This window comes from Lissotriton helveticus, chromosome 7 (assembly GCF_964261635.1).
Source record: "Lissotriton helveticus chromosome 7, aLisHel1.1, whole genome shotgun sequence".
Taxonomy (NCBI): domain Eukaryota; kingdom Metazoa; phylum Chordata; class Amphibia; order Caudata; family Salamandridae; genus Lissotriton; species Lissotriton helveticus.
Window position 1 is genome coordinate 1,918,005,463 of NC_136068.1, and position 15,301 is coordinate 1,918,020,763.

The 15,301-nt window shown below is 40.6% G+C and overlaps 1 protein-coding gene across 1 annotated transcript in view; it reads left to right on the top strand.

Annotated features, from left to right (window-relative positions):
* Positions 1 to 15,301, top strand: part of LOC144767868 (killer cell lectin-like receptor subfamily F member 1) — a 224,998-nt gene that overhangs the window by 71,268 nt on the left and 138,429 nt on the right. Inside the window, exon 3 of the mRNA XM_078651226.1 lies at positions 3,410 to 3,508. Within this exon, the coding sequence (XP_078507352.1) occupies positions 3,410 to 3,508 (99 nt within the window). The remainder of the gene's footprint in view (positions 1 to 3,409; positions 3,509 to 15,301) is intronic.

The window sequence follows — 15,301 nt, forward strand, 5'->3', positions numbered from 1 at the left end:
TTAAAAACATCCTTTGCGAAAAGGATGTTTTTAGCTTGGGTTTCTTTTGGTGTATGTAATGTTTTCTGTATACTATTTCACGTGTGTATTTATGTCAGTTTGAAGTAATTCACAAGGGTTTTCTTTGTATGTTTTATTTATTTGAATTACAGCCCTGAAGAAGTTCCGCTTGACGGAACGAAACGCGTTGGCTGGTACCTCAAATGGATTATTAAAGGAACTTTGAACTTTTTTGCAATTACGGATACAGCGTCTTTCATTTTGAAACATTCTTGTTTATAGACTTTATCAACCACATATGGTGGAGATCCAAATTTGTTGGCGGTGCTTTTCAAAGTTTGGTGTAACATTGATTTTTCCAAAGGATTTGGGATATACTCTCAGGACAGGGAGTATTTGAAAATTGCACGCTATTCGAAAGATTAAGTATACATAAATATTGGTGATATTTGAGTTGGTGCTTTGAGGGTGTAAAAGTGGTCCACTGTCCATATCCTTTTGCATAGAATCTACATTTAGTGAGACATTCAATGTTCAGCAGGGACTAAGACGTTTGATTTTTAAGTACGCCGATGTTTCGACCCCCTATTTTAAGTGCAAAGTAGTTAGACCATCGCTATGGGGTCTTCATCAGGACTTTAGAAGCGAGAGTGTGATGCCGCGTAGATAATCACGGTCGCCTCGTTACAAAGGATCTTCTGAAAGAACATGTTTGACTTCAATCGCGAATTATGAAAAAATGTCTGTCCACACATATGGTGCACAGCAAACTACCATACTCTTCTTAATTCCAAACTCAATTTAAAGGAAAAACTGCCTCAGGCTATAAAGCCCAAAGGGCCAACAAACCTTCAGTGAAAAAGGGCATTCAATGTAGTAGCCAGAAGTGCATCGTCCATTAGTACATGCACATATCAGAACAAGCGCATGAATGCTCCTTGATGGCTCCAGCTAAATGCTCAGAGTTGTAACGGCGCTGTCTTTCCTCGCAGCACCGGCATTCTGAACGAATTTGACGTTGATACTGTGAACATTAGGATTTGGTTGATAGGATGTCTTTGTGTTGTGTGTATGTAAAAAAAAAGAATTTTGTACTGTTTACCACATTCTCACTATCCATTGTGTTGTAATTGTCTTTGGAATAATACTGTGTGTGTATATATATATATATATATATGTCATGCCCTTGTAAATTCATATATTGAATTACTTTCATTACACTATTTTGTTAGTGTCTTTCGTAAATTTTGAAAGATTTGGAAGATTACTTTTCTATTTTCATTAATTGAATACCCTTCTCACTAGCCGGGTGGTCTAATATAAGTTATTAATATTTCATTTTGATAATATGTTGTAGCAGAACCATTGTTCGTTTATTGCAATTGCACCCAGGTTCTGTGCATTACTGGGTTACCCCATTGATATTAATAGAGCAAGTTATGACTGATGTAATATGTGAGGTCATGAGCAGTGCATGGCGGGGGCACGGTTATAGTTAGCTCTGATAAATATAATATGAATTTCTGTGTTTTCTTTCAGTTCAAAATGTTAATGTCACTAACGTTATTTTAACTTTTGCTTATTTCAGCGAATTTCTAAAGTTTTTTTTAAACCAAAAAAAGACATATTTTTATCACACCTAACTATAAATTTACTTTAACCTTTGTTTTTTTAAAGTGTTTGTTTTAACCTAAAGTAATAATTTATCACCTAACATAAAGCAAACCCCCTTCAGGCGTGCGAGGCGGGGGTTGGTCGCAGTGCTTCACCATGCAGAGAACAGTGGGTTGGCCACTTTGCCAGGCTTGCAGCCAGGTAAAGAGGACAACCCACCCGGAGGCAGCCAACCTCCCTTAGGCAGCCAACCCCATGCTGAGCATGGTTTTTCATCATGCAAGACGTGGGGTTGGCCGCAGGCAGTCACCTAGAGGAAGCCAACCCCATTCTGTACACAGCCTTTGGTTGGTCGTGTGTGGTGTGGGTTTAGCTGCAGGTATCCAACTCCATGCTGCACACAGCCTTTGAGTGTGCGCAACATGGGGTTGGCCACAGAGCTCGAACTGCTGCCAGATCCTGTGGCCAAACCCCCAGCAGGCTGCGAACTACACACTGCACACAGTCTTTAGCAGTATTAGGTCCCAGGGACCCCAATCCCGGAGCCTTCATAGTCCCCAGGGACTGCAAACTCCGAATTTAACACAGGACCCTGGGCCCTATCCCGAGGGCTGTTTTTTGTTTAAAAGGGAAGTGGGCCTGAGCACCCTCTACCCGAGTTTTCTCAGCCCCAGGAAGCCCAGGGCCCCCGTGGTCCCAACCGACTCCCCACATGGTGCGGAGCCAGCATTGCCAAGAGGGACCAGAGATTTATGCTTGTTCTCTCCAGCGGGAGCAATATGTCCCCTGTTTCCACAGGCCCTTTCAAGACTTGGGGAGGGGTGCCAGGGGCCCCTCTCCCCTTTTTATTTACTCATCGGGGAATAAGTTGGGCCCATAGGAGGTTTAACCTTTGCAAGGGTGCAGTACAAATGGTTGATGCCATTCTATTTCTCTGCCCTCTTTTAAAATCCCCCAGATGATGGAAAATGTTATTAAATCAGCTACAGCTAGACCTATCTTACTGTAAAAATCTTGATGTGTCTACTGATCAGCTCTGGGGGATGGGGTCCCCTGGGCCCAAAATATCCCAGGGAGGAGGACCCCACTCACTCCCCTCTCCCATAAATGAAAAATTAATTGCGGGGACTTTGTTTTTTTATTGTTGCTGCTATCCAGCGGGATTGCGGTAAAAAGTGCCAATTGTTTTTTTTTTTAAAAAGGTCCCTTTGGTTTTCTCCCACCTCACAGGGCCAATAGCAGCAGGATATTCCTACCCAGCATCCTTATATTATTTCTTTTTTTTTTTACTTCAGGACAGGAGACTAAGTTGTCAAGTCCTGGCAGCCAATCAGAGCATTTGCAGGTTTGAGGTGGCCCCTGGTAATAAAAGCTCCTTGGACCAAGTAGTATGCTCTATTTTTCAACTGGCGCTCTCGACGAGACTCTCCCAGCAGTCCCTCGGATCCAACCATCCAGATATACAAATATTTTTGTACCTTCATTTCTCAAAAGCTACTAAACAGATTTACACCAAAGCCTCTTCAAAATGGTCAGCCTTACTTCCACTCACACACGGATTCCCCCTACAGTAGAAAAATAACTGCTAGGATCATTTTGCACACCATCATCTCAAGGTTGTACTTTAGCAAGAGCCCGAGGTATATGCCTTTGTGTAAAGTACTCTCAAGTGGCTGAAAGCAGACACGTGTCAGTGCCACATGCACAGCATCAATAATGCAGGTATTCCGGTGTGCTCTAGATTCATGAATAGTTTCGGTGCGTACATAAGTTGACCTTAACTCCTTCCCTGCAGTCTCTTCCAGGTTGCTGTTGCCCTGCCCCCTCTGCAGGTTGCTTCTGGGAGCCCTGGTCGCCGCGCTTCTGATTCTGCTAACCGTCATCGTTCTCTTCAGTAAGTCTCTCCATTAACAAAATTATGTTTCTGCATTTATGAAGTAATGATGGGGCGTGTAGGTGAAATGGGCAATGTTCACGCAAACATTTCAATGTCATGGTTGCAAAATCAAATTCACAGCTCAGATCTGGGGCTGCTAGGTGATGCTATAATCATGGATGTAAAGAATGTCCAGAGTCACTTGTCAGGATGTGACAGTCTTTTATTCCCTTGATTTCTTACCATCTTGATGCATGTCCAAGCACTTATGTGAGTTCACAAATACGGCGATAGGTGTGTCTTTGATACTATACAAACATGGTCATGCATTATTCGGTGACTTGATGGGCAAAATAACGATGGATTAAACCCAGATCTGTGACTGGGGGTGAATGTTTTGCCATTGTGCAACATTCCGTCCATCATCTTGTTTGTTTTGCTGTTCACCCTATGTGGGAAGGGTATGCCCAGACGTGGGTCCTGTACTCCCTAAGCCACTGGAGTCAAGCTATCCTGGCTGAAGACGGCTGATAGCCATAAACTGGTCCTAGGATGCTTGATTCCGGTCCAGGGAAGGCATGGCTTGGCAGTTCGGGCTGGGCTGTTCCCATGAGGCACAGGGCCAAGACTGATTTGCATATGACCATGTCTGAACTGGGGTGGCTTGGTGAGCAAAATAACGATGGATTAAACCCAGATCTGTTACTGGGGGTGAATGTTTTGCCATTGTGCAACATTCCGCTCATCATCTTGTTTGTTTTGCATGCATTACTGCTACCATGTGTATAGGCATGCAATGTCCGCTCCCACGCCTTGCCTGAGAGCTCTTATTGTGGACTGGGATAGACCTGTAAATGTGACATCAGAGCTACATACCTAGTACACGTGCCATATGGCCATGTGTCAGTCTCATAATGCGTGCAAATCTGCTGCCATTGAGCACACTGCAGAGGTAAGAACACAGACAAGCACATGGCTGATTGTCAATTTTAATCAACGCTTGTGCAATCTCACAGACTGAGTATGTGTTCCCTCTTAAAGATATACCAATTTGCCTGATTGTGAACAAGTCAAGAACAATTTTGAACAACAGGCGAGGGACACTATCCTCAGTGCAGTTGCTTTTAATTTGTCAAATAATAATAACAATTGGAAATAGGCAACACATGTTTCACGCAAATGTATCGCTTCATTAGGGCTATCTAGTGTTCTTGTCATCCACTACAATAGAAACAGAAAAAGTGGGTCATCGCTAAAGAACCTGCGTAATTCGTATTTTTTTATCCAATGCCTAGATGGAAATAAATATGAATTTAAGAATTATAACTCTTATTTAATTGCAGCAAATCTCTGCCCTGCATCACTTCCAAGCCAGAGTAGTGGAAAAGACTGTACATTCGACTACGGGTCTGTACCTTTGCGAAGCTTTAGAGAGTGCAGAATGCCTGAGAAACGTTGCTAATCCCAGCTAATTCAGAAATATGCACTCTTCAGACCCTAAATTAGAAAGTCCGTTTCTGTAATGTCTTCCCATGTTCAAAAGTTGTCCAGCATGGTGGTCATTCATTCAGGGTCATGGTACTAAACTGAGGAACCATCTCCCTAGCCATTTGAGCGCATGCAAGCAGCGTTTTACCTTTAGGAAACCTACAAAGATGAACCTAACATAAAATAAGAGACAGATTTTTTCAGCACATGTTTACTCCTGAGGAGTCTTTTGACATTATTGACAGATAAAGTATCATATATAAAAGATACCAATGATTTCTTGAATAGAATCTATGATATGCCATGAGAGAATGAATATATATTGGCAACAATGGATCTGCAGACAGTATATGCTTGCATCAACCATGAACAGTAGTTAAAATCTATGAACAGGTTTCTGGAAATGCAATCAACACATTTATTGAAGCAGACCAAAATGCTAGTCGAGATGGCTGTCTTTGTGCTTCACAATATTTTTCCTATACCAGCGGTCCTGTGTAGACAAGTGCAAGGGACAGTAATAGGATCTAGATTTGCCCCATCATATGTTAATTTGTTTATGGCACAATTTGAAAGAGTCAGAATGGGCAGGGATGAGGTAATTAGGTTTAAAATAATATTGTTTTCTGGTGCAGATTTATTGATAATAACTTTCTGATAGGGAAAGGGGTTGAGAATAAAGTAAAAGACTTTCATAACTGTTCAAATAAGAATGAATAACAAGTGAAACTCATCTTGTATGTAGTTGGAGAACAATTACTTTCTTGAATGTAAAAGTTTATATAGACAATTAAGTCCTAAACAGTTGCTTATATAGAAATAAAGATATCGCCCAATAGTGTTTTTATGCTATGTCTTCACACTCAAAGCATCAGATTAGAAACATACCTCATATATCATTATTAGGAACAGAGCACCCTCACCCCATGGATCAATGAGGATAAACACCACAAACAGGCCAGGGCAGTAGCTCAAAGATGTGGTCAGAGAGGTTATAATGCAAATGCGTTGATGATAGCTTCTGAAACAGCAAGTAAACAACTATGTGGCAACTTATTGAGAAACAAACTAGGGACAATGTGAAGAGAGAAAAATAGACTGATAAAGTACTTTTTATTACAAAGTATATAAAAGATAATGCTCAAATGCTTAAGATAATGAAGACACATTGGAATCCAATGTTTAGAGATGAATTGATATCAAGATACATTAACAAGAAATCAGAGGCCATCTACATGGAAAGTGTAAATTTGAAAGACTTACTAAGTCCTAGTGATAGCTTCAAGTATGGGGACATGAGATAGTACTCTGGGAGGCTGGCCTCTGTAACTGATTTATTTTTCAAGTGTGGTGATTGCTGTAACTAAACTAATGGAATATATGACTTTTAAAGACAGCTAAGGAGTAGGAGGATTCAAAATCTGAGACTTTATCAATTGTAATTGTAATATGACAATTTCCATTTACACCAATACATATTCCTGTAAAAGATGTATGGGGTGAACTATCAGAGAATTGAAGCATTGCTGGCAGGATCATTTGAGAGCAATGATTCAAGATAACCCATGACACTTCATTTTGGTTTAGAGAACACAGATTCTAACTTACAAGAAATAAATAAGGCTTACAGGACCGCTGAAAGCCAAGCTTTTTAGAAGATGGGGCTGGCAGAGAGTTAAAAGTTGGGAAATTGGAGGCCCGTAGGATACATAGAGTAAACGCTATCACATTTGGACTAAATACCAATGAGGAGCTACAAGTCTGTTGGCAAGAGGGGGTATTGCTGGTTGTGCAAAAACCCTTAACCACCTGTTCTTGGTATGAAAATTCCAGGTGAATAGAGTGGGGCAAAAATAAAATGATGCAGTATGAGTTGCAGTCATTTTAAGAGTTCTAATCTGAGTAAATATTTTTAAGTGCTTTATAAACCATGATTCTATTTGAGACCTTTTGATGTGGGCGGCATTACAGCATTTCCTGTTTTATTGAGGTATGATTTTACAGACCGACTTTATGAGTTTTATAGGAGAGAGCCTTGCGATGGGTATGTAAAGTTGTACATGCGATAGTTTCACATTGACTTGCATGTCTAGTTGATTTGTGCTGACCTCAGAGACATAGCGGCCTATATACTGGAAAATTATGCAGCAGGGTGCTGCAAGCCATTTTGCTGCTCTGAGCTGTGTCATTAGGAAAATGTAGGAATGTATCGTATTTACAGCAGTATAACGCATCCCTGTGCTTTTTCTGTGCTGGTGCACAATTGGCTGCCTAGCGCCAACGCAGGCCCCCTTATACCATGATGCAAGGGTGTCTGCGCTGTGGGAACGAATGTTTTTCTGCACAAAAACAGTAATTGATGGTGTTTTCCTCCTTCTATGTGTATTGCAGAATGCGGCACACATAGGAAGACCAAAAAACAAGGAGAAATAAACGTACCTCTCCTCGTTGCACCACTTTATCGTCTCCCCTGGGGAGGCGTTAGAATCTGATGCACTCCAATGTTTACAAAACCTTGTAATGTGGGAATGCATCAGGTTCCGTGGGTGTTGCATGGGAACACCCACAGCAAAACCCATGAAATGCCCTTTCACGTAATGCGTGAAAGGGGGCCATAGTTACAAGGCCAAGAAAACCATGCAGGGTGGCTTTAAGTGGCCTTGTAAATATGGGACGGCACACTGCACCGTCGGAGTGTTAAAAAAGTTACACTCTAGCGGAGTAAATGTGCCACAGAGGCATTGTAAATACGCCCCTCAGTTTGATACTAAAGAGATTAAGTTTTTGAGCAAAAACTTGAATTTATGAACCATCGAGATTACCGTAGAGAGCAGTAATTCTAGTCTAGTTGTTCTGCTCTTATAGTTTGGCAGCATAGGGAAGAGGCTCTCATTGGAATGAACGTGAATTTGTGAACCATGGAAATTGATACTATTACCAACATGATCAAGAGATTGGAAGTTTTTGTTGTGGCCACTCGTAGAAATGTGCATGTCTAACAGCTCCACGTAGAATGCTTTTGACCAGTGAGGAGCATTATGATGACATGCAATGCAAACGTGATGTGATTACCTTCTTACACGTGGCTATGACCATATTTAATATTGAATATAAAGAGGTCAGTTAGTTTGCTGACCATTTCCCCTTTGCACTTCTAAAGCCTTGGATATGCTTTTAGGCACTTGAGGAATACTTGATGTAGGCATAGTGGGTAAAATATATGGATTGCTCTACTAATATTACCTTGAATCCTTGCTGAGGAATTCCAGCACATTCAGGCTGTTTTTATGGTTTTTTTCAGGAATGTTTGGACAAGTTGCTTAACCTCAATAATGAGAATTAAGGTGTGGTTAATGATGGGATCTTCTGTAGGGTTTAATGTGGGTTCTGCGTGTCATTAAATTGTTAATTTAGGAATGATGAACCTCTGGTTTAGATATACTTCCTTTTCCTGATTATCGAAGGGGTGATATTGCATTATTTACTAGTGGTTATTCGCAAGTATGTACAATAATATTCTGTTTTATTGATCATACTAGGGTTTCAGAAATCACATTTAAGGCTCGTAATTTGATCAGAATTATCAAGGGATTACCATCAGTTTAGATTTATCTAGCGGTCTTCATTTCTTTTTTTATAATTTCTAAATAATCTTTATTACATTTTAATACACACAACAACAAACAAAAAGAAGACTGGATAAATGAAGAGAGGTGGAACAAATAAGGATCATTGATGGGTCCTAATGTGACTTAGAAAGAAAGGATTTGTTAATGTAAACATCATAAATGTTATTCATACACAACCTCAGACTACATAAATTGCTCAATTTACTGGATGAAGCTAAAACAGTAAAACAGCAAAGGGAAGGTATAGAGATAGGACCTTCAGTTTATGGAGGTTTGTTGGTAGTGAAGTAGTTATCTAAGGAGTCCCATATAGATTTGTGTAGTGACTTCCAGGGGGATTGTTGCAAAGCAACGTTATCAGCACCCCTGATATGTGAAACCCAATTAAGCCGGGCTTGAAATGAAGCATTGTGTGTGGACTTCCAGATAGAAGTAATTGTTTTAACGACAGATGACAGCAGAAGATCGAGTAGAAGGCGGTCATTGGGGCATCTGATGTTCAGATTGAGGAAGCCTTTAATGCGATATGAGAATTCCTTCTTAGGGAATATATTGAATAGTTTTATGATAAAAGAGAAAACCTTGTCCCAGAAGGGGACTACTGATTTGCAGTAGAAAATTAGATGGGCAAGGTCTCCGTCATTCTCATTAAAGTTCCACCAACCATGGTTCTCTAGAAATTTCAGGGTGTGTAGGTGATAAGTTCTCCAGTGGGCTTTGTATATTAGCCAAAGTTTAGCTTGGGAAAGTTCTGGTGAGATTTTATGCGAGGTGACAGATTTCTATATAGCATTACAGTCGGTCTCAGGCGTGGGATTCGAGGAGTGAACATCCCCGTATTCTATTATTATTTTGCTTGTTCTCGATGTTATAGGATGCAGTAAATTATATGGGTTGGACACTTGGTGACCTAGGGCCATATTATCAAGAAAGGGCGATACATTATCGCCGCTTTTATCAGCAGGAAACTGCCGCTAAAGCAGCGATAATGGGCTTGATAAAAGGCCCTTGTGAATTCCCATAGAAGCCCAGGTTCTGGTGTTAACCTGGGCTTCTATGGGAATTCTCAAGGGCATATTATCAAGCCCATTATCACTGCTTTAGCTGCCGATAAAAGCTGCGATAATGTATCGCCCTTTCTTGATAATATGGCCCCTAGTTTGTTAAATTTTTAAATGAGTGATGGAAGGGACGGTTCTTTGTAGTGGCGTTTAGATTTGGTAATTGCAGTATTAATTGAGCAAATTATAGAATTCCTGATTTTCTAACTGGTAATGTGTTTGCAAGTTTGGAAAGGTTAGGGGAGAGGTTCTGGAACCTAGCTGTTGAGGGAAAAAGATACATTTGGCGATCTACAAGTCCCAATAAAGGGTCTGGCCTTCATGTGTGATGTTCGAGATGTGCCAGAGAGAGGCTAGAGTGGACAATTTCATCTGCAAATGTAATTTTATATCAATTGTTAATAGAGAATTTTAGGTATTTTTTAATATATATTTGGAAGTGGTGAGGTGTTTGCAGTTGATTGCGAGTAGAGTTACAGGGTCTCATTTATTTAAGATGATTCTTTCAACCTCCAGCTAAGTGGAGGGGTAGTTATCAGGCGTCCGGGACCAATAAGTTCCTTGTTTGGCTAGGAGGGCTGTCTCGTAGCCTCTAAAACTGGCTATATTGAGGCCTACTAGTCTATTGGACAGGCGGATTTTTTTCAGTGCTATTCTTGCTTTTTTTTGCCTTGCCAGATGAAGTGTATGATTAATTTATCTACTTTATTGTGCAGGTCATCTGAGAGTAGTAGAGGAAGCATGCTGATTAAATAGTTATTTATTGGGACGATCATCTTTTTTATAGGTTCGATCTGGCCCACCAGGTGATGAATTTGGGTGACCAACTTTCTAAAAAGTTTTATTTTCTGAAGGGTGAGTTTTTTATTATTTTTATGGTGTCTGTTAGAACAGAGCCAAATTCAGTACCTACATATTTGATATAGTGCGTTGCCAAGTCAGGCCTGAGTCTCCTAGTATCTGCCTCCTGTCACTGAAGTCAAAAGATTTAAGTTCCGATTTGTCTCTATTTAATTTATATCCATAGACTTTCAAGTATTGTTCAAGTTTCCATTAGAGCAAGGATGGAAGAGGTTGGATTATCCATGACTATTAGTATGTCGTCTGCATAAGCAGACAGTTTCACAATTTTTCTGTGAAAATTAGTCCCTTATATATATGGGTTGCATTGTATGTCAAGGAGGAAAGGTTCAAGAGCCAACAGGAAAAGGGAAGAGGAAAGAGGATAGCCTTGTCTGGTACCGTTTTCAGATTTAAGTGGGTGTGATAAGGAACCATGGGGCATATTATCAACAACTAGTGATATTTATCGCTAAATAAGCTTAGCGACATTTTTTTCTATCGCCATGCGTCGCTGGATTTTATCGCAGAGATAACGTGCTATTAGCAATGTTTATCTCAAATGCGATAAAATATCCGGCGATAGCGGCTTAATGCGTTAATATCGCTGGAAATCCAGCGATATTCAGGCATAAACACCAATAGGGTCTTAACCTGAATATCCAACTCCCATTGGATATACAGGTTAAGAAGTGGTCTGAGCAGGCGTTAGTTTTCAGCGATATTCGCGCTTAGCGCAAACTTTTTCATCGCTACGCCTGCGTTGATAATTGGCAATAGCGATTTTAGCGACTGCTTTCAGTCGCTACCAGGTTGGGTATGCCCACTTTGCATGTCATTAGCGATAAATATCGCTGACTTGCAAAGTGGGCCCCAAACCGCTCGCTATCGCCTACAAACTGTCTCTAACTGCTGTTAGCGACAGCTTGCTAACAGGGGGATGAAATTATCGCTAATTTCATATCGCCCGCCTTGCTACTATGCGCCCGTTAGTGCATATATGGGCGCTTGAATTACTACATAAATCCATAACTATTTTTATAAACACCCCACCCAAGTTAAAGGTTTTAAGGGATTGTTCTAAACAGTTCCCTTATACCTTGTCAAACACTTTCTCAGTGTCAAGTGCAATCGCAATTGAGGTCAATGTAGATGATTTAGCTTTTTCTAGGACATTGCATAGAAGATGGGTATTATCGTTGGACATACAGTTTTTTTTTTAAATCCAACTTGGGTGTTATTTATTAATTGTGGTAAAAAAGGTTTAGGCATCTGGCTAATATTTTTGCCTATATTTTGCAGTCTAAGTTTATCAACGAGATGAGTCTATAGTTTTTAGGAAGTGTTGGGTCCTTCCCCTCCTTGTGAATCACCACAATGTTGGCTTCTGCTGTGGTAACTGTGATTACTCCAGAATTTGCAAAGTGGTTAAATAGTTCTAACATAGATGACTGGAGTGACTGGATGAATGTTTTGTAAGATTTGGCAGCAAAGCCGTCCAGACCGGGAGCTTTGTTTTATTTAAGCGTACTAATTGCTTCAGTGATATTGATCAAGGAAATTGGTTTGGATAGGGACATTTCATTTTCTTCTGATAAACTAGGTATTTTTAATTTGTTTAGATAGCTCTTACATTGATCCAGCGAAATCTTTTGTTCGTCAGATTATAACGTCTCGTAGAATTGTCCGAAAGAGTCCAAGATTTTCTAAGGATTAGTATGGATTTCATTTTTGCAATCTTTGATTACAGTTATCTTTTCTTGGTTCTGTTTGTGTTTGTGGCACGAGGCCAACATTTTGCCTGCTTTGCTGGCTTCACAAATTTTTAGGCCTTTCAATCTGTTTGCACACCTTCTTTTTCACTAACAAATTTGTAATATTCGTATTTTTTCTGAGTAAGTGGGGAAAGAGTATTTTTAATTAGGTTTTTAATGTGTTTTAATTCAAATTGTCTGATTTCTTCTTCTAGCTTCAGTAGTGCTGCGTTACTTGTTTTGCTGATTTTTGAGTTCATGTCAATAAGGGTCTCTCTCAGCGCCTCAGTATGTTTGCATGTTTGTGGCTGGTGAGGTGTTGTCAATGATGTAGTTTGATATAGCTCCTTCAGTTTTTTTTATATTGTCTGGAATGGCTAGAACATCTTTATTGATTTCCCATATCTTAGTGGAGGCTTTACGGTTCATTCCAGCTAGGAGCGTATTGATACAGGAGTGATCTGAGAGTAATCTTGGGGATGTGTTTGTTTGATCTATTAGAAGTGTATAAGATCCAGGAATGAGAATCTAATTGATTCTTGTATAAGATTTATGTGGTGCAAAATAAAAAGTGTACTCTCTGGTAGCAGGATGTTGTAACCACCAGATGTCTTTAAGATTGTATTTAGAGTATATTTTTGTAAAATTGTATTGACTTTAGGTGGATGGAAGTTACAGGTGGATTGATGATCGAGGTTCGTGTCGAGTGGGAGGTTGAAATCACCACCTACAATGATAAGTTCATGGAGGGTATATGTCCAATCTTGTCTGATATTTTATTCCAGAAGGTGTCATCACTGTTAGGGCAATATATATATTGACTAAGTGGAATCAGAATTCCCCTCTATGTGGGGTAGCTGTGATCCATCTGCCTTCTCCATCTATAGAATATGTTTCAAAAATGGCACTGGAGCGCTTAGAATAATAACCATGTTTTTTAAGCTTTGCAGGAGAGCATTGAACTTCAGAAATCCAATTATTTTTTTAGGTTGATCACTTCTTTGTCAGTGATTTTCATCTCTTGGAGGAGAAGGATATCTTCCTTGGATTTGTAGAGATAGTCCATTATTTTGCATCTTTTAACTGGATGGTTTAATCCCTTAAGGTTTACAGAGACAATGTTTAGGTTGTCTGTAATTGACGGTACAGTCATGGTTCTAACTGAGGTGAATGATAATGAAACAGATTGCCAATTCAATGCAAGTGGGCCTACAATGTGTATTAGTAGGTTACGGTATAAATTGGAGAGCCTAACTTCTAAGCATTGTTATTGATATAGCTGCCTATGGTCTTCCTCAACGTGAGTGTGTCGTTGAGCAGAGTGCACGTAAGGTATAATATCCAAGTGTAGCAAACAGGCTAAAGGGATAGGATCTTCCAAGATTTCAAACAATTGGTATGGCAACGTTAGTGGAACCAGTTTCTGGTGATATATAAGTGACGTTTTGTAGTGAAAATAATAAAGAATAATTCTCCTCCAGCGTAGTTATGGATCTGTTCACAGTTGAATCTATACTAATATAATAAAGAGAGAGCCCAAACCTTTGAGGCGGGTAATCTCAGGAACCACAGCACCAATCACAACACCCAATACAGCGTTGGAAAGGGCAGTTGCAGCAGAAGGACATAGGCTATGCAGACGCCCACCATATACATTTAAAAGGTAAACGAACCGTACCAGCAAAGTAGTCCCTTGTGGGCGTGTCTGTGTTGTGCTGTGGGCGTGTGCTGGGGGCGTGACAAACGCTGGGGGCGTGTGGTATGTTCCGCCCTTCATGCCTGTCTCATATCGTGTGCTGAGGGCGTGTGCTGGGGGAGTGGGCATGTGCGGTGCGTGGGATTACGAAAAAAAACCAGAGCGTTGTGCCCAATATTTCATTGTTTTTTCTTCCCAGGTTCTGTACATTCCAGCTCCGGGTGTCCACCCTGCTCCCTTTAAATACCCCTGCACCCGATAATCATAACCTACCCTTACTCCTTAAAATACCCCAACACCCTTAAACACTAACCCATCTTAACCCAATAAATATACCCTGTACCCCAAACCCAAACATATCCATAAACCCTAAAAATACCCCTGTACCTCAAAACCCAAACCTACCCCTGAACCCTAAAAATACCCCTGTACCCCAAAACCCAAACCTAGCCCTGAACCCTAAAAATACCCCTGTACCCCAAAACCCAAACCTACCCCTGAACCATAAAATACCATTGCAGCCCAAAACCCAAACCTAGCCCTGAACCCTTAAAATACCCCTGTGCCCCAAAACCGAAACATACCCCTGAACCCTAAAAATACCCCTGTACCTCAAAACCCAAACCTAGCCCTGAACCATAAAAATAACCCTGTACCCCAAAACCCAAACCTACCCCTGAACCCTAAAATACCCCTGTACTCCAAAACCCAAACCTAGCCCTGAACCCTAAAAATACCACTGTACCCCAAAACCCAAACCTAGCCCTGAACCCTTAAAATACCCCTGTACCCCAAACCCAAACCTACCCCTTAACCCTAAAAATACCCCTATACCCCAAAACCCAAACCTAGCCCTGAACCCTAAAAATACCCCTGTACCTCAAAACCCATACCTATCCCTAAACCCCCAAAACTACCCCTGTACCCCATAACCCAAAACTATATCTGAACCCTTAAAATACCCAAACTCTCCAAAACATATACCTCAGTACCCTAAAACATATAACCCTATACCATACTGACCTTATCCAAACATTAAAAAAACATGTTTTTACTATTCATGCATTTACAACGAATTTCGTTGTAAATGTATGCGTGGTAAAAGCATATGAAATGTAATGCCATGCGTTATAATGGCATTGCGGAGTCATGGTACTTTCGTAATGAAAGTATGCGGAGTGATGGTATGCGGAAAGAAAGTTGCGGAATAATGGGTGTTTACCCTCCCCCGGTAAGTACATTGGTGGCATGGCGGCCCACATCTCCAGCAACATACTCATATTTTTTCACCACCGATTTGAAAAATGCACAGGTCTCTCTCATTGATGGCCAGCACCGACATA